This window comes from Rhinopithecus roxellana, chromosome 12 (genome assembly GCF_007565055.1).
Source record: "Rhinopithecus roxellana isolate Shanxi Qingling chromosome 12, ASM756505v1, whole genome shotgun sequence".
Lineage (NCBI taxonomy): Eukaryota > Metazoa > Chordata > Mammalia > Primates > Cercopithecidae > Rhinopithecus > Rhinopithecus roxellana.
In genome coordinates this window covers 67032360-67051833 of record NC_044560.1, presented here as the reverse complement: position 1 = coordinate 67051833, position 19474 = coordinate 67032360, and the positions used below count along the sequence as shown (strand labels likewise).

Genomic DNA, 19474 nt, shown 5'->3' with positions numbered 1-19474 from the left:
ACAGGTGTGTGCCACCACATTCAGCTAATTTTTTTGTATTTTTAGTAGAGATGGGGTTTCACCATTTTGGCGAGCCTGGTCTTGAACTCCTGACCTTAAGTGATCTGCCTGCCTTGGCTTCCCAAAGTGATGGGATTTTGGGCATGAGCCACTGCGCCCGGCCTGATACCTATAGTTTGAATAGTTTGGCACTCCCCAAAAGTTGTCTAGTTTGGAAAAGTGTGTTTTTAATAAGTTATTTCAAATGTAAAGAAAGAATATACATGTTTATTAACAGAAATCAATTTTTCCCTATTTCCACTAGAAAAATGGTGAACACATTTTTAAGGGGTATTAGTATGAAAGGATGCCAAATTACTAGCCTGTCCAGATTGCCCACAGATTTTAATCTGTCCCTTCCTCATAGTATTGCCATGAAAAACCAGATAGTGCCTCAAATGTGGCATATTCTCAATGAATAGTTGTGGAACCAGAATTAATCAAAATTCTGTTCCAAATGAATGTATAGACATTACTTCTGTCCTTTGGTGACTATTAAAAGTAGATTTGAATATCCAACTGTCTACAAGACATTTCCACTTGGATGTTTAATACATAGTTATCTAAAGCCTGGCCTTTCCTTCAATGCCAGCCAGGAAATATTTGCTACTAGACCACTAGTTTATGAAATAATTGTTACCCATCTGTAGTAAAAGTAGTACTGAAATCGGGAGTTTAAAAACTTTTTAGCAAATTGACACAGTAACTTCATGTTACGTATGAACAAAATTGAGGTTTGTATTTCAAACGTCCTTATTTCATTCTTTTAGCAATTTATTTATGTTGTAATTTTACAGAATTATTAGTCTGTGAAAGAAATGAAAACAAAACCAAGTCAACTAACCCTTTAACAGATAGTCTGAGAAGCACTTTATAGACACTTCAAAAACACATTAAAAACTGAACTGCTGGTTCTCCCTAGATACCTGCTCTTCCTGCCATCTTCTTCATCTTAGCTGATGGCAATTTCATCTTCAGGGTCACTGCACAAACTTAAGAGTCATCCTTCACACCTTTTCTTCCATCCCTTCACACTTTTAGGATATATTTTCTTTCTTTTTTTTTTTTTTGAGACAGAGTCTCGCTCTGTCGCCCAGGCTGGAGTGCAGTGGCCGGATCTCAGCTCACTGCAAGCTCCGCCTTCCGGGTCCACGCCATTCTCCTGCCTCAGCCTCCCGAGTAGCTGGGACTACAGGCGCCCGCCATCTCGCCCGGCTAATTTTTTGTATTTTTTAAGTGGAGACGGGGTTTCACTGTGTTAGCCAGGATGGTCTCGACCTCCTGACCTTGTGATCCGCCCGCCTCGGCCTCCCAAAGTGCTGGGATTACAGGCTTGAGCCACCGCGCCCGGCCTAGGATATATTTTCAACACTGCAGTCAGAGGGATGCAATTTTAAAACAAGTCATATGTCAGTCTTCTGCTCAATACCCTCCAACAGCTCCAATTTCACTCCATTTAAAAGCCAAGGTCCTCACAATGGCCAAGGTCCAGCATAACCTGGTTCCTGTTATTTGCTTCATTTCCTACCATTACTCCCTGCAGTTCACACCACTGCAGACATACTGGTGTCCTTAAGGTTACTCAAACACACTAGGTAGGCATCTCCTCTTTTGCATTGGCTGTTCCCTCTGCCTGGAGAACTTAAACAAGATACCCTTCAAGTTTATGCTAAAATGTTAACTTTTCAGTGAGGCCTACTCTCCACTGTTTTTAAAATGCCAACTTCTCAGCACTCCTCGTTCTCCTTTCTCCGCTTTATTTTTACTCATAGTATTTATCACCTTCTAACACACTGTGTACTTATGTTTGACTGTTTTTGTCCACTAAAATGTAAACTCTACAAGGGAGGGATTTTTGCCATGCTTACTCCTCCTGTCCCAGTGTCTAAGTCTATGTTGGCATACAGAAGGTATGCCACAAATGTTCATTAAAGGATTTGGAACAACCACCTTTGAGAGTAATTTGACAGTATATATTAACCAAAAATGAATACCTCCTATAATCTAGCAATTCTACTTCTGGATATTTACCCTAGAGAAAATTTTACAGATGTGCATAAGAAAATTATTCATGGATGTTCACTGCTGAAGTTTTTTGTTTTTTGTAATGGCAAAAGATGGCAGCAACCTAAATGTCCATCAGTAGTGAAATGCATAGAATGATATGGTATAATCAATAAAATAGCATACAGCTGCTAAAATAAACTTGAATGAATATAGCTTAAGACAAAATGGTAAGGTAAGTGTTAAAGATTAGGTACAGAGCAATGCTATCTTTGTAAACAAAAACATGCATGAATGATTCCTATATATAATGGGAACATATATTCAAGAAAAGTATTACAAATGGACTGAAATGATTCACACCAATTCATGATAGAAGGTTATACTCAGGGAGGGTTGGTGTATTAGTCCATTCTCAGACTGCTATAAAGACACTACCTGAGACTGCGTAATTTATAAACAAAGGAAGTTTAATTGACTCACAGTTTCACATAGCTGGGGAGGCCTCAGGAAACTTATAATTATGGCAGAAGAAGCAGGCATCTTCTTCACAAGGCAGCGGGAGAGAGTGTGAGTGTGTGAAGGAGGAGCTGTCAAATACTTACAAAACCATCGGATCTCCTGAGAACTCACTATCATGAGAACAGCCTGGGGGAAACCGCCCACGTGGTCCAATCACCTCCCACAGGGTCTCTCCGTCTACAGGTGGGGATTATGGGGATTACAATTCAAGATGAGATTTGGGTGGAGACACAGTCAAACCATATCAGTTGGTTAACTTTATAATGCTTTATTCCTCATAAATTAGGAAGGCCAAAAACAAAAGAAAATGTAAAATGTGTTCAATTTGGGGGGTTGTGGGTATTGAATAGCATTAATGTTATTTTTGTAGTTTTCTGTATTTGAAATTTTCTCAAAATTAAAAAAATCATCTTCTAGACTGTAAGATCCTTAAGAACAGCACTATATTTTATTAATATTTTCATTGACAGTATCTAATACCATTACTGGAAAATAGGAGTCCTCAATAAATACTTGCTGAATATGTATGTGTTAAATAAAAAAAAATTTTATTGAGAAAAAAAGAAGAAATTAAGGGGAGAAAGATAAATGGTACAGATGTAAGAAGACAGAAAGGTAAAAACTATTTTGGGTTTACAAATGTGTGATTTAATACTCACGCCTCCTGACACTTTCAGCTGAGCTACCTTACTCTAAAACAGATAGGAATTTTGAATACGAAGATAGGGATGTGAAAAAAGCTCCCTTTCATCCAGCAGATATGAAGAACGTCATAGAGATCTACTGGCTTGAGATTCAGGAGCAAAAAATTGGAATTCTTGAAATCATAAGTTACTTTGTAGTTTTCATAACACGTTACATGTTTCATAACACTTTACATGTTTTAAAAACATAATGAGTAACCATAATAATAAACTGAAACTTTTCTGTGCTAGAATTATACTAAAAGTTTCAGAGGTTTCTTTTGGTTTAAAAAAGATAATAAAAGCATGATTTATTATTATTATCAGCCAACATACTGAAGAAGAGTTTGTATTTGATTATATATGATAATGATCATAGATATTTCATAGTAAAAATCATTAAAAGGAAGCATTAATGCAAAATAAATTCCAAATAAAAACTTCTAAATTTTAATTAAAAATAATTCTTCAAATGACAATTTAAAACACATAAAACAATTTCCTTATCTGATATATTTCATCTTTGCTTTGTGACAGATATTCCAGATGAGAGAAAATTTCTCTCATTTTGCACTTGATGTCAGTTCACTTGTTAAACGTGCTTCCAAAGTATTATCAGATTGGACATTGGAATATCTGTTGCTTTATATAAGCTCATTTACTTTTTTAACAATAAAAATATTTTGTTTTACAAAGAACGATACCCTTTAGTGAATATTCAAACTCTGGAAAATGCAGAAAACGAGATTGGGTATTCAAATACAGTCATGCATAGCTTAATGATGGGGATACATCCTAACAAATGCATTGTTAGGTAATTTTGTCATTGTATGAACATCATAGAGTGTACTTACACAAACCTAGATGGGATAGCTTTCTATACACTTAGGCTATGTAGCGTAGCCTATTATTCCCAGGCTACAAACCTGTACAGCATGCTACTTTACTGAATACTGTAGGCATCTGGAACACAGTGTTTAGTATTTGTGTATGTAAGCATATCTAAATATAGAAAAAATAAAACAGTCAAAATATGATATAAAAGATTAAAAATGGGGGCTGGGCGCGGTGGCTCATGCCTGTAATCCCAGCACTTTGGGAGGCCGAGGCAGGCGGATTGCAAGGTCAGGAGATCGAAACCATCCTGGTTAACATGGTGAAACCCCGTCTCTACTAAAAATACAAAAAATTAGTCAGGCTTGGTGGCGGGCGCCTGTAGTCCTAGCTACTCAGGAGGCTGAGGCAGGAGAATGGCATGAACCCGGGAGGCAGGGCGTGCAGTGAGCCGAGATCACACCACTGCATACCAGCCTGGGCAACAGAACGAGACTCCGTCTCAAAAAAAAAAAAAAAAAAGATTAAAAATGGTACACCTGTATAGGGGACTTACCATAAATGAAACTTGCACAAATGGAAGTTGCTCTGGGTAAGTCGGCAGGTAAGCAGTGAGTGAATGTGAAGGCCTAGGTCATTATTGTACACTACCTTAAATTATAAACACATAGACTACACTAAATTTATTTTAAACTTTTTTTCCTTTAATAATAAGTTAATGTTAGCTTACTGTAAGTTTTTTATTTTATAAGCTTTTGAGACAGGGTCTTGCTCTGTTGCCCAGGCTAGAGTGCAGTGGCATAATCACGGCTCACTGCAGCCTCCACCTCCTGGACGCAGTGATTCTCCCACCTCAGTCTCTGGAATAGCTGGGACTACAGGAACATGCCATCATCCCTGGCTAATTTTTTAAAATTTTTGTAGAGATGAGGTCTCCCAGTGTTGCTCAGGCTGGTCTCGAACTCCTGGACTCAAGCAGGCCTCCTGCCTTGGCCTCTCAAGTGCTGGGATAAACAGGCATGAACCACCTCTCCTGGCCTAAAAATTTAAATTATTTATTCATTTATTTATTTTTCATTGCACAATGGAAATGGTATGAACTTTTATTTATTTTACTTTTGTTTTTTTTTGAGATGGAGTCTCCCTCTGTCACCCAGGCTGGAGTACAGTGGTGTAATCTCAGCTCACTGCAACCTCCGCCTCCTGGGTTCAAGTGATTCTCCTGCCTCAGCCTCCGGAGTAGCTGGGTCTATAGGCGCCCGCCACCAAGCCCGGCTAATTTTGGTATTTTTAGTAGAGACAGGGTTTCACCATATTGGCCAGGCTGGTCTCGAACTCCTGACCTTGCGATCCCCCCACCTTGGCCTCCCAAAGTGCTGGGATTACAGGCGTGAGCCACTGTGCCCGGTCAAACTTTTAAAATGATTAAATTTTCCTTTGTAATAACACAGCTTAAAACACAAACACATTGTACAGCTATACAATAATATTTTATTTATATCCTTATTCTACAAGCTTTTTTCTATTTTTCAATTTTTTAAAACTTTTTTTTCATTAAAAACTAAGACAAAAACACACACATTAGCATACGTTTACACAAGGTCAGGATTAACAATATCACTGTCTTCTACCTCTACATCTTATCTCACTGGAAGATGTCCAGGGGTAACAACAGGCATGGAACTGTCATCTACGATAACACCATCTTCTTCTGGAATACATCCTGAGGCTATTTGACAGCTGGCTTTTTTTTTTTTTTTTTCAAGTAGAAGTATACTCTAGAATAATGATAATAGTATAGTAAATATGTAAGCCAATCACATGGTTGCTTATTATCATTGTCAAGTATTATGTACTGCACATAACTGTATGTGCTACACTTTTATAGACTGGCAGTGCAGTAGGAGTTTATTTACACCAGCATCCCCACGAATAGGTAGATAACGCATTGCTCTACAACGTTATTGCGGTGACATTACCACATCACTAGGTGATAGGAGTTTTTCAACTCTGTTACAATCTTATGAGAGGTGTTGTGTACGTAGTCGGTTGTCCACCAAAGTGTGTTATAATAGTAATATACCATTTGGATATTCTAGCAACATCAAAAGCATCACATAGAATCATATGTTGAGGCCAGGTGCGGTGGCTAATGCCTATAATCCCAGCACTTTGGGAGGCCAAGGTGGGCGGATCACCTGAGGTCAGGAGTTCAAGATCAGCCTGGCCAACATGGTGAAACCGCATCTCTACTAAAAATACAAAAATTAGCTGAGCGTGGTGGCATGTGACTGAAATCACAGCTACTCAGGAGGCTGAGGCAGGAGAATCACTTGAGCCTGGGAGGCAGAGGTTGCAGTGAGCTGAGATCCAGCAACTGCACTCCAGCCTGGGCAACACAGCTAGACCTTGTTTCAAAAAAAAAAAAAAAAAAAAAAATGTTGAAATTAGCAATGTAGGGACTTGTTTTGCTTCCAACACTTATTTCTTGCAATACCATTAATTGGATTAACACAATATATTCTATGAGTATAAATGTATTGATGTTTATCTACAAGAATGACTCACTGACAAGTCCAGAAACACGCACTTATAATATTGTAAAAGTTAAAAGCAAGATTGACTGATAAGATCTTAACTGCTTCTCTTTTATGCACTCCTCTCCTGCTTTCCAGGAATGTTTATGTAAACCTTTCATGTCAGCTTTCCTGCCTTTCTTTTGACTTGGTGTCAATATATTCCTTTAAGTCAGTAAAATAATATATTGATTGTTAAGGTTTAATATTCCCTTTTACATTGTTTTAACATCTTTGTCAGAAATCAATTGACCATATATATGTGAATCTATTTCCAGATTCTATTTGTTCCATTGCCTATGTGTAGTCTATATGTCTCTCTTCATCAGTACCAAGTTGTCTAGCTTAAATAGCTTTTTGATATAGGTAGGATAAATCCTCCAGTTTTATCTTTCTTTTAAAAAATTGCTTTGGTTATTATTGATTCTTTGCATTTGCTTCCATAGGAATTTTAGAATCAGGTTGTCAATTTCTACAAAACAGTTGGCTAGAATTTTCATTGAGATTGGGTTGAATCTATAAATGAACTTGGTGAAAACTGACATTTTAATAATATTGATTCTTGTAATTTATGAACATGGTTGATATTTTCATTAAGTCTTCCAATAAAAAGGGGGAGTCAGCATTTATAAGCACGTCGCATATGCTTGATACAGTAATGGGTGCTTTACATGTATCATATTAATTAAAAATCACCATTCCTTTTATTAGCTAGATTGTGTTAGGGACAAGCTGCCCCAAAAAAGCTTCTTGGTACTGCCAGCACCCCCACCCCCACCCCCCGCAAACCTCTCCGTGTCACCCCTCCCCTTCCCCCAAACCTTTTTACATTTCTAAGCCCTTATCTAGGCACCGCGGTGAAGCCAGCAGACTTTTACCTATCAGGCCTTGCTGCTATAAAGCAAACCCAATTACAAACCATCTGGACCGCACAGTGGGAGGTCGTGGGAAGCATAAACAAATTTTACCTACACCTCCGGTACCATAAACGTCACGAGGTGATATGTGGCAGAGTAAACCAACAAACAACCACAGGCTCTCTCTCCCCCATATAAACCCCTCATTTTGTAAGCTCAGGGCTGCCTCTCTCTGTAATGGAGCAGCCGGGAGGTTGAATAAAGGCTTGCCTGAACTTGTCTGTCTGTCTGTCTGTCTGTCTCTCTCTCTCACTCACTCTCTCGTTCTTTCTCTCGGCTAACCTTACAGATTGCACATAAAAGGAAAAGGGGTTGAGAGAAGGTAAGTAACTCCCTAGAGACCAATAAGTGGCACAGAAGGTTATTTGGGCCCTCATCTGCCTGAGTTCAAACCCTGGCTTTTTCTGTTCACCGGTCCTTATAACTCAGCTAAAACGAGGGTTAAGCAAGGGCCATCATTTGTAACTGTGAACCTCTACAAAGTTCAGATTGTTCCTGAACAATCAAGCATTTCAAACTCTTACCATCAAGTAAGGAGATAGCGTTACATCGTGTGTAGGCATATGTGAATTAAAGATTACATTGTATTTCCCAAATTGCACTTGAGAATTGTGCCAATTATATCCTTTCTGTTCTTGTTCACGGTATGTGGGATCCAGGTTAATCAACAGCATAAAATTCTTGTACCCTGTTGCAAAAATTTATTAGTAATCCATGCATACTGGTTAAGGATTTGAAAACAGGTTTTATAAAAGGTTTGCCAGGTATCGACCTAATTTCATGAATACCCTAGTAGGGAAATTCAGTGACCTTTACCAACTTACCTGTGGCCAAAAAATAAATAAGTAAAAATTAAAAATCAGAACGAATCCAAAGTAATTATAATTAAAATTAACCAAAGTTTCTGATCCAATCCTGATAAGGGGTATTAGGTTTAATATTTAAGGATAATTTATGAAGAAAAAGATTACGGTTCAAAGTCTACTTTAGGTATTTCTATTTACATTTCTTGGAAAAGCTTCCCAGGGCTCTTTCTGCCCCAGCCCCCAATCTACAGAGGAGTCTAGTCGACTGTCCACTCATTTCACAGCATTTGTCAGAAACTAGAAGACCCAGGGAGGGAACAAGGTTCAGGCTTGAAACTCCAAGACATTCAAGATTTCACCTTGTATGCAAACATCACAATGGGAGGCTGCAGCGGGGCCTCACACTCACCGGCGCTAGGAGCTATAGATCCCGCACCCGCGGAGCCCGGCAACCACCTGAGGGGCCTCGGCCAGGAGGGGGTGGCCCCCCGGCAGCTCCTGAGCAAAGCGGGCAAACCTGAGCAGGGCGGAACGGGTTGCTCAGGGAGAAAATGAAGGGAGTCATAGGGTAGGGGTGGCAGAGAACGGGCACAACGCCGGCTTCCTCCGGACGGCCTCCTGCGTCCCACCTGTGCTCCTGAAAGGCGGCCCCCGACAGGGCGCGGCGGGAACCCGAGCCGGGAGTAGGGTCACGAGTTAAAGCGGCGGGGGCGGGAGGATACGCGGGCGGCGGACGGGGCGCTCTCCTCCCTTCTGACCCTGGGCGGAGCGGGGCTCGAGGTTGCTGGAGCCGCTCGCTCACTCTCCCTGCGCTCTCGCCGCGGACACCGGAGCTGCGGCCGCTCCCCGCTGTCCCCCAGGTGAGCCCGCCGGGCGCCGCCCCGGGGCGTCGAGTGTCGCGGGAACGGCGCCCGCAGCGCACAGGGAGGGGGCCGGGAGGCCGGGAGGCAGCGAGCCGTCGGGGACGCCGCGGGAGGGCCAGGCTGGGCCGGGCAGTCGGCGCCATGGAGGGCAGGCGGGCTTTAGCCGGGCGCGAGATGCAGCTGTTCCGCGCCGCCCCCACACCGCCAGCAGGTCAGTGGAGGTGCGCGCCTGCCAGGCCTGCCCGGGGCTGGGCGGGTGGGGGTGCTCTGCTCCTCACTCCCCCTCCAGGCCGCCGCCCACCTGTGACCAGGGCTCAGAAGGCTGGAAGCCACCTCCGCCCGGAGCCCCTGCGCTGGAAGGCTTTGATACCGGCCGGGGCTCCAGATGGCCTTGAGGCGGCTCGGCCGGCCCCTCTCAAGGCGGACTCTCCCCCTGTTAGAGGTGGGGGCGGCTGGAAGTGGGGGCTCAAGCCCGGGTCGCTGCGCTGGCTGAAAGCAGCCGCCAGCCGGACTGCGGCCGTCTGAGCTCAAGGGCAGTGCCCGGGGATGGCAGCGACGGCTCTGGGACATCGCTGCAGCCCTCTGGCTCTTTCTCGCACAGACTACCCGACATAAGTGTCAACCCTTGTTTCTTTGTTTAAAAAAAGAAAAAAAGAGAAAGACTGGTGAGACCAAAGTTTTGTGTCTGATGAAGTGGGAAAGCGCTTCTGAAAAAACGAGGTTGCGTAACTTTGTCGCCGACTGCGAGGCCTTTCCTATTTATACAGTCCCGGGCTTTCTCCAATTTTCTACAGCTTACTCCAATCAAGCCTCTGCCCGCCAGGAATAGGTAACCTGTGTGTGTCCGTTTGCTCCTTCTAAGAGCATGCCTGATAGATACTTCGGTAGCCTGTCCGGATGGCCCCTTCGTCGGGTAGCCTCTCCTGCTGGGGCCCTTCGCCCACCTTGCCTCCCGTGCCGGTGCTCCGGGTGAATGTCAAAGGTGGCTGGCTGCGAATACCTCCTTCAGCTGCTGGGGTTCCCGACAGTTTGCAGTTTTTAAAAGTGCACCCTCGGAAGTGCTTTTCAGACTGGGTAAAGCTAACGTTTCCAAGGTCAGCAGCCGGTCCCGGTTAATGAAATGTCTTCCGGGACAACTCGTTGTGATGTGCTGAATAGATGCTGATTGGCTTGTTTTCTCTTTGTTCCTGTGGGTTACTGTTACATGGTGTGTGGCTAGTTTGTTTAAAATTTAATTTTCCCGGCCGGGCGCGGTGGCTCAAGCCTGTAATCCCAGCACTTTGGGAGGCCGAGACGGGCGGATCACAAGGTCAGGAGATCGAGACCATCCTGGCGAACACAGTGAAACCCCGTCTCTACTAAAAATACAAAAATCTAGCCGGGCGAGGTGGCGGGCGCCTGTAGTCCCAGCTACTTGGGAGGCTGAGGCAGGAGAATGGCGGGAACCCAGGAGGCGGAGCTTGCAGTGAGCTGAGATCCGGCCACTGCACTCCAGCCTGGGAGACAGAGCAAGACTCCGCCTCAAAAAAAAAAAAAAAAAAAAATTTAATTTTCCCTGTATCAAAGTGGAAAGGGCTTAGTGTTAATATACAATTCACCAACATGCTTGATTATTAACAGCTTCATCATTATGTTGGTGTTCATATGTGAGCTTTGGTGAACATGAAATCATCTGTGTTTTAAGTCCTATAGATAAAGTCTCCTTAAATGCTGGTTAAAATATCCTGCCTTCATGAAAAAATGCTCATCATCACTCGCCATCAGAGAAATGCAAATCAAAACCACAATGAGATACCATCTCACACCAGTTAGAATGGCAATCATTAAAAAGTCAGGACACAACAGGTGCTGGAGAGGATGTGGAGAAATAGGAACACTTTTACACTGTTGGTGGGACCGTAAACTAGTTCAACCATTGTGGAAAACAGTGTGGTGATTCCTCAAGGATCTAGAACTAGAAATACCATTTGACCCAGCCATCCCATTACTGGGTATATACCCAAAGGATTATAAATCATGCTGCTGTAAAGACACATGCACACATATGTTTATTGCAGCACTATTCACAATAGCAAAGATTTGGAATCAACCCATATGTCCATCAGTGACAGACTGGATTAAGAAAACGTGGCACATATACACCATGGAATACTATGCAGCCATAAAAAAGGATGAGTTCATGCCTTTGTAGGGACAGGGATGCAGCTGGAAACCATCATTCTCAGCAAACTATCACAAGAACAGAAAACCAAACACCACATGTTCTCACTCATAGGTGGGAATTGAACAATGAGATCACTTGGACACAGGAAGGGGAACATCACACACTGGGGCCTATTGTGGGCAGGGGGGAGGGGGGAGGGATAGCATTAGGAGATATACCTAATGTAAATGACGAGTTAATGGGTGCAGCACACTAACATGGCACATGTATACATATGTGACAAACCTGCACGTTGTGCACATGTACCCTAGAACTTAAAGTATAAAAAAAAAAAACAAAAAAACTTGCCTTTTTGAAGGAAGTAAAACTGTTGAGTGAAAATCCTAATTTATTAATAATTTTCTTTCCTTTATGCCTTTACCTAAGAATTACTGCATTTATGCTTTGACAGGCATTTTAACACACACACACGAGCCACACTTTAATGAGTTATATCATAATTATTTCATTTTGAAGGTACTGCATATGCCATACAGTAAATATGTTTTATGGTTTATTCATCCAGCAGTATCCTTATTAATCTCTTCATTAATCAAGAGTTTAAAAACCTTCCCCATGGCTATTCTTTATAGCCAGTATCTATTGTTCGGAGATGTTGGGCTTGCTAAGAATGCTTGAATTGGAATCAAAAGTGAGGTTCTAGACTTGGAAAGCAGCATGGTATCTAACCAGTGACTTGTAAGAAATTGTATGAATGCAGGTTGCAATTTTCCTCCTTCATTGCTGAGTACAAGTTATTATTAAAATGTCAAATAAAGCCTGCCTTTCTATTCTGTATGGAAGAACCCTACTCATGGTTTGGGGTATTCTACTTTGAACAGGTTTCCATAGTATAATATCAGTCTTAGTCTGAGGGAAAATCCAAGACCCATCCCAGTCTCTGGAGTGACTTCTCCGTCAATTTGAAAAAGCTGATTCTGAAGACAATCAAACCAGCCCAACCCAACCCTTTTCAAACACGCCGGCCTCCCCAAATAGATATGAAGTACTTTGAAAATATGCTATAAATATAAGGCCTTCAATAAAAAGTCCTTACAAGTGATGCCACAGACTGGGAATTAGGCTTAAACTGAGGGCCTACTTTCCCCTTTGTACAACAGTTATGTTTCCTGAGGCACATACTGCCCCTTAAAGAACCTTTCTAGGAAGCCGCTCTGTCGGCTGTGGGTGTTAGGCAGGTGATTCTGCTTAGCACTAGACCCTATACAAATGCTTTGTTTGCTGTTTTATTTAATGGTCACTACAGTCATAACTATTTAATTCTGGCTACAATCGTAGAAGGGTAGGTGTTGTTATTCCCATTATTGCTGGAGAGGAAACTGAGGCTCAGAAGGGCTAAATGATTTCCTTGAGATTGCAGAAATGTCAAGTTATAGAACCAGGATTAGAAACCAAACTGAATCTTGGTTCTTTACACTACACCCTGCTATCTTTAACTCAGTGGTTTTAAACATTTTTTGATAATCCGTGAAAGTTTTAGTTACTTCCCAGGAAAAAGTGTCCACAGCCACATACATGAAAGTTTTCATATAACTTCAAGGCCCACGTACCCTCTGAAGTCTTTCCCCCTGGTCCTCAGGTCTCTGATCCTGCTCTAACTATACTGAGTGAGGCAGAAAACATATACATTCTATATATATGTACATATAATCTTTTACTATTGGGAGCAGCCCTTGAATTTGGTAACTTTGAACTATGTGAAAATTCACTTTGTAATTAAAACAAATAAAAAAGTGATGTCTTACATTAGAACTGATTCTGTAAACATCTAAAATGCAGTTTAGAGCAATGGTGCTTATTTGAAACCAGAACTTCTATTTCGGCTTCTTCCTGCAGTATCAAAGAATATGGACTTGTGTCTTTACTCACTAAATGGAAATGTTGGTTGTTGTTTTTTTTTTCCTCTAGAGATGGCAAATCCTGAGGTAATTATAAGTAGCTGCAGCTCTCATGAAGAGGAAAATCGCTGCAATTTTAACCAGCATACATCTCCATCTGAGGAGCTTCTATTAGAAGACCAGATGAGGCGAAAACTCAAATTTTTTTTCATGAATCCCTGTGAGAAGTTCTGGGCTCGAGGTAGAAAACCATGGAAACTTGCCATACAAATTCTAAAAATTGCAATGGTGACTATCCAGGTAAGTATCTCAGATCATGAGTTTGGTGAAAGCCTCTTTTAATAGCAAAGAGAACTATGGACAGTATTTTTGTTTTTTTAATATATATGACTTTTAACTACATGCATAATGTAGAACAGTAACAGATAAGAAAACATAAAATCTTAGACCCTTCTGTCTTCAACATTTGTGAAAGAGTTTGGCTTCTTTTTTCTTAGTTTTTTTCTTCTCGTCTTTCCCTTGGTTATAATTTTAGTCACATAATCTTATTAGTTTTCAGGAAAGGAAAACTAATATTTGACTTCCAATGAAGAGGTTCAGCTGGTTTCTAAATAAGCCATGGAAACTAGTGTTGTCCAATATTAGGACTTTCTTTTCCTTCCTAGTTAGTTTCCTGGGAATTTCTCTCTTCAGAAACTTAAAGGGCTCCTGCTACAGGCAAATTCTTAGGTTCTTACCACCCTGTGATCATGAGACCCATGCAATGGAAGAATGTGAAGTTAACTAACAGAAGAGGAGTGGCAGGAGCTAGTGAAACACAGGACCTCTTTTTATTTCAAAGGGAGCTTTTAAATCTTATTTCCTTGGCTGCTTTTAATATTTTTATGGGGGAAGGAGGAACCATATTTTGTGATTCTTAATATATACTGGTTGTGATTTACTGTTATGAAAATATGTTTTCCCGTTGGTGAGAGTAATTATCTCTTGCTAAAAGCAAAGGGCAAAATAAAAGCAGATTTTAATGAGAAAAATCGATGTGATGGGTTTATTTTTATTATTACTTACTCTTCCTAAGTTGGTGAAAAATACCTAAGTAAATAAACCATTGGTATTGAAGGAGAGATTAAAAAAACAGGATATTACTAATTTTAACTGCTTATTGAGAACAAATGCTTATGATTGTTAGGGAACCAAGGCAATTTCTACAATCATATGAAGTTGGTAGAATTCTTGCTTGTTTCTAATGCTAGATGTTGTATCAAGGGAAACAAACATTTGGTGACTACCCCGTTCCAGTACATTATTTCATTTAATTCTAACACTCCTACTGGCTCATTTTACAGAAGAGGAAGCTGACATTCATAGAGCTCTTTTAAAGTCACATGGCTTGGCCAGGCAGGGTGGCTCATGCCTATAATTGCAGCACTGTGGGATGCTGAGGTGGGTGGATTGCTTAAGCTAAGGAGTTCCAGACCAGCCTGGGTAACATGGCGAAAACCCATTTCTACGAAAAAATACAAAAATTAGCCAGGTGTAGTGATCACACCACTGTGCTCCAGCCTGGGTGACAGAGTGAGACCCTGTCTCAAAAAAAAAAAAAAAAAAAAAAAAAAAAAAAAAAAAAGTCACATGGCTAGTCAGTGGCAATGTCAAGACTTTGAAGGCAGGCATTCTCTCTATTATACACCCTGAAAATGGATGTTCAATTCTCAGCCAAATATTTGGCAAGTTGAAATTGAAATTCTTAACTTCTGAGTGATAATATGGTGTGTTACAATAGTGAAAAGTTTATGTCTATTGTTTCTTATAAAAGGGAAAAGCCTGTATCAATTGAACATGAATATTTTCTACTTAGAATAATAATAGGTGCCACTTGAGTGTTTGCTGTGTACCAGGCTAAACATTTTACAGATGTCATCATGTTCAATTCTTTTTTTTTTGAGATGGAGTCCCGCTGTGTGGCCCAGGCTGGAGTACAGTGGCACCATCTCAGCTCACTGCAACCTCTGCCTCCTGGGTTCAAGTGATTCTCCTGCCTCAACCTCTCGAATAGCTGGGATTACAGGCACATGCCACCATGCCTGGCTAAATTTTGTATTTTTAGTAGAGATGGGGTTTCACCATGTTGGCCAGGCTGCTCTTGAACTCCTGACCTCAGGTGATCCATCCACCTAGGCCTCCCAAAGTGCTGGGATTACAGGGTGAGCCACTGTGCCTGGTCCATACTCAATTCTTAAAACAAGTTGGAGGGTAGGTAGTGGTATCCTCATTTCACAGAGGAGAATAATGAGGGGCTTGGTAAGGAAAAGGACCCTGTCATAGTCAGGAAACTAGAAGAGTAGAACTGATATTCAAACTCAGATTTACTTTCTCTAAGATTTATGTTCGTAATTACTTCTTAATTTTTAGGGAGCTCATCTAACCTTCCTATGTTTACTAGGGTGATCAAAGGAAAACTGGCCAATGGTTTAAGATATTAAAGCTGCTAGTAATAAGCATGTAAAAGGTGTTTAGGTAAGTTTTTAAAAGGAACTGAGGGTTTCTTAATTGTGATGTTTCCTTAATTTATATCAGAGCAATCAAACAGATAGTAGATAAAGACAGCTTTGTAATTGGGCAAATGAGGTGAGCAAATGGTGACAGATTCTCTCAGGGAAAAGGAGGTGGTCCTTCGGTGAAATTGGAGGTTTTGTGTCTGCAGCAGCAAAAGAAAGATGTTTACGATGGTAGACATCCTACTAACAATTTCTCTTTTCCCACTACCTGGCTTACTCTGAATGACAGCAGTTTTCTCTCAGCCATTGTTATTCCTGTCTGCCACTAAACCTTTGAGGGCAGGGGCCAATCTCTTCTCGTTGTATCCTCAGTCCTAGCTCACTGCTGACACATGAGAGCCAGGTGTGGTGGCTCCACTACCCAGCCTCAGCCATCACTATGATGAAAGATTAAAATTAATAACTATGACCCTGGGTGTAAGTAGTCATTAAGTCCTTAGAGCTGAAAGTACACTTTCAGGGCCCCTTAACAAATAATGAGAATATTAACTTTTCAGAGTTTGTGCAGCAAGCAAGACCTAAAAATTCACTTGAAAGTAAGGCCTTTATGTCATACATGACAATGATTTTATTGTGACATTGATTAACTGCCAAACAAAAAACAAGCTTGTTTTTCATATAGGTGAATACTATATTTTATTCTGAGTTTGTAATATATATTTTTGCCATAATCATATTTGTATTTTTGCCATAATTGTATTTGAATGACTGGTAAGAATATCTTTGAGCATTCTTTGGGGCTGTTTGGTCATCAGCTTCAACAGATGCAAAATCCCCAGAATATCAAGTATAATCTTACTGAGGACAATTAAAGAAGCTCTGCAGAAATGAGTTAGGTGCAGAGTGATGATATGTGTGGGGTGCAGACCATATATCATATGTGGAAGGGAGAGGGGAAAAGATTTGTCTGCTCTATTTTTTTCTGATCAAACCCTGAATTACTTTGTGTAGCATGACAGGGTGGATAGAACCTACATTTAGTCTGTCAGACATGGGTTTCAATTTTGACTGTATCAACTGACTAGTTATGTGACTTGAAAAAATTATGTAACTTCTCTAGGCCTCACCTCTAAAATTGGTGTATTAGGAATATATGGCAGGATTAGTATGAGGAAAGTTCCCGGAATACTGTATGACACATAGGTGGTCAACACTGTTCCCGCCTTCCATATAAAATATACTCTGCCTCACTCTGGGATTTAAGTAAGAGTGTAGTTTCTCAATTTACAGCATGTACAGCATGTGGGGTATGTATGTGCATGTGTGTGCCTGTGTGTGCATGTGTGTATGAGAGAGAGAGAGACAGATAGAGGTTTGGGTGAGAGGGCAGAGAAGATGAAAGAGAGACTTAGAGTATGGTAACCTTTTTTTTGAGACATAGTTTCGCTCTTGCTGCCCAGGCTGGAGTACAATGGTGCAATCTCAGCTCATAGCAACCTCTGCCTCCTGGGTTCAAACGATTCTCCTGCCTCAGCCTCCCGAGTAGCTGGGATTACAGGCATGTGCCACCATGCCCAGCTAACTTTTTAAATTTGTGGTAGAGATGGGGTTTCACCATATTGGTCAGGCTGGTCTTGAACTTCTGACCTCAAGTAATCCATCTGCCTCTGCCTCCTAAAGTGTTGAGATTACAGGCATGAGCCACTGCGCCTGGCTATATTACAAGCTTTTAGGTATAATTGAAAGGCCTTAGGTTAACATGACAACAGTGCAGTGAAACCTTTTGTGTGTGTGAACAACTGAGTTTCATTTAGAACGCTTAGGTCAATCCTGCATGACTATTAAGGATACATTATGTTAATATACTTTAATTTAAACATGAGTTGAAAAGGTATTTTCCATTTTTGGTCTTACTGTCATGGTTTTGGTGATTAGACCTAGGACTATAGTTTGGTCATAGGACTTGTACTTTCTTAACTTATTATCCACCTGCTGCAAAACCTTCTTGATGTCTCAGAGGATTCATTTTAAACTCTTCTATTTGTCGTTCAAGCCCCTATACCTTCTGCTCTGCTTTTTCTGCCCATATTTGCCACCCTCTTACCTTTTCTTTTTTTCTTTTAAGCTGGTCTTATTTGGGCTAAGTAACCAAATGGTGGTAGCTTTCAAGGAAGAGAATACTATAGCATTCAAACACCTTTTCCTAAAAGGATATATGGACCGAATGGATGACACATATGCAGTGTACACACAAAGTGACGTGTATGATCAGATAATCTTCGCAGTGAACCAGGTAAATCAAGTGTGTGCATTATTTACTTGGGAAAAAGAACAGACTGGAAAAATGGTGGCAATGTACATAATAGAAACTGACATTCAAGTGGAGAAGGGTGAACATTTCTGCTTAGAAATGACACATACAAATTTATTTTTAATTTTTTTTTATTTTTAATTTTTAAAAAGTACTGTCAACAAATTTTTATAAAACCAGAAGTTGAGAAAAGCTTTTGTTTAGTAACAGAAAGGCAGAAACTTTAAAGATTTAATTAAAAGAATCAGAGTTAGGGCTTGGCATGGGAGTCTCAAAGATTAAAATTAGTAACTATGACCCTGGGTGTAAGTAGTCATTAAGTCCTCAGAGCTGAAAGTACACTTTCAGGTCCCCTTAACAAATAATGAGAATATTAACTTTTCAGAGTTTGTACAGCAACCAAGACCTAAAAATTCACTTGAAAGTAAGTAAGGCCTTTATGTCATACATGACAATGATTTTACTGTGACATTAACTAACTGCCAAACAAAAAACAAGCTTGTTTCTCATGTAGATGAATACTGTATTTTATTCTGAGTTTGTAATATATATTTTTGCTATAAATAATACTCTTCAGGACCCCAAATTTTTACATTTTTAGGTGTCATTGAAAGCATCCTTGAAGTCAGCATTCCCTGACTGGGTTAGTTTGCAGAACACATTTCAAAATTATTACAATTCTTCTTCAGAAAATTATTATAGTGTAATCATGGCTATTCATTTTCTAGAGACAATCTTTGCACAGTAAGATGTAAACTGCTAGGATAAAATACATATTTATAGCATGAAGTCTTTCTCTTAGCACTGGGGTTGGGAAAATGAGCCAGAAATCTAAAGTAATAGAAATAAGTTACATAAACTGTTAAACAGAACTATGCCCTACAACTTGTAGGGGGGAAAAGGCATAATGATAGAGATACTCAGTTTTTAGAATTTTAAGTATATTAAGTTTCTCTAAAGCTAGTCTGATCCAAACTGGTAGTTCGGTGTTTTTGGAGGGGGTGGCGGGGAGCAGGATAGAGGCAAGAGGTAAACAGTTCATTAAATTTTATTTTATTGAGATAGGATCTTACTCTGTCACCCAGGCTGCAGTGCAGTGGTGCAGTCACAGCTCTCTGCAGACTCAACCTCCTGGGCACAAGTGATCCTCCCACCTTAGCCTCTCAAGCAGCTTGAGGCCACAGGCATGCACCACCATACCTAGCTAATTAAAAATAATTTTTTTTTTTGTAGAGACAGGGTCTCCCTATGTTGCCCAGCTTGCTCAAACTCCTGGCCTCAAGTGATCCTCTCACCTCAGCCTCCCAAAGTGCATTAAATTCCTTATAAATCATCTTAACCTTTATTTGTAAACCTAGACTC

At 40.7% G+C, this 19474-nt stretch overlaps 1 protein-coding gene across 6 annotated transcripts in view; it reads left to right on the top strand.

Annotated features, from left to right (window-relative positions):
• The first annotated feature begins 9096 nt into the window (after positions 1–9096).
• The window catches only part of MCOLN3 (mucolipin 3), a 32035-nt gene continuing 21657 nt past the window's right edge, over positions 9097–19474 (top strand). For 2 of the 6 annotated variants that reach the window (XM_030941577.1, XM_030941574.1), the window contains exons 1-3: positions 9364–9455; positions 13377–13606; positions 17927–18094. In XM_030941577.1, coding sequence (XP_030797437.1) covers positions 9386–9455; positions 13377–13606; positions 17927–18094 — 468 coding nt within the window. In that variant the 5' untranslated portion in view covers positions 9364–9385. Of the gene's footprint in view, positions 9242–9363; positions 9456–9945; positions 10339–13376; positions 13607–17926; positions 18095–19474 lie in introns of those variants that run through there. The other 4 variants (XM_030941575.1, XM_010382550.2, XM_010382548.2 and 1 more) reach the window with 4 other exon arrangements.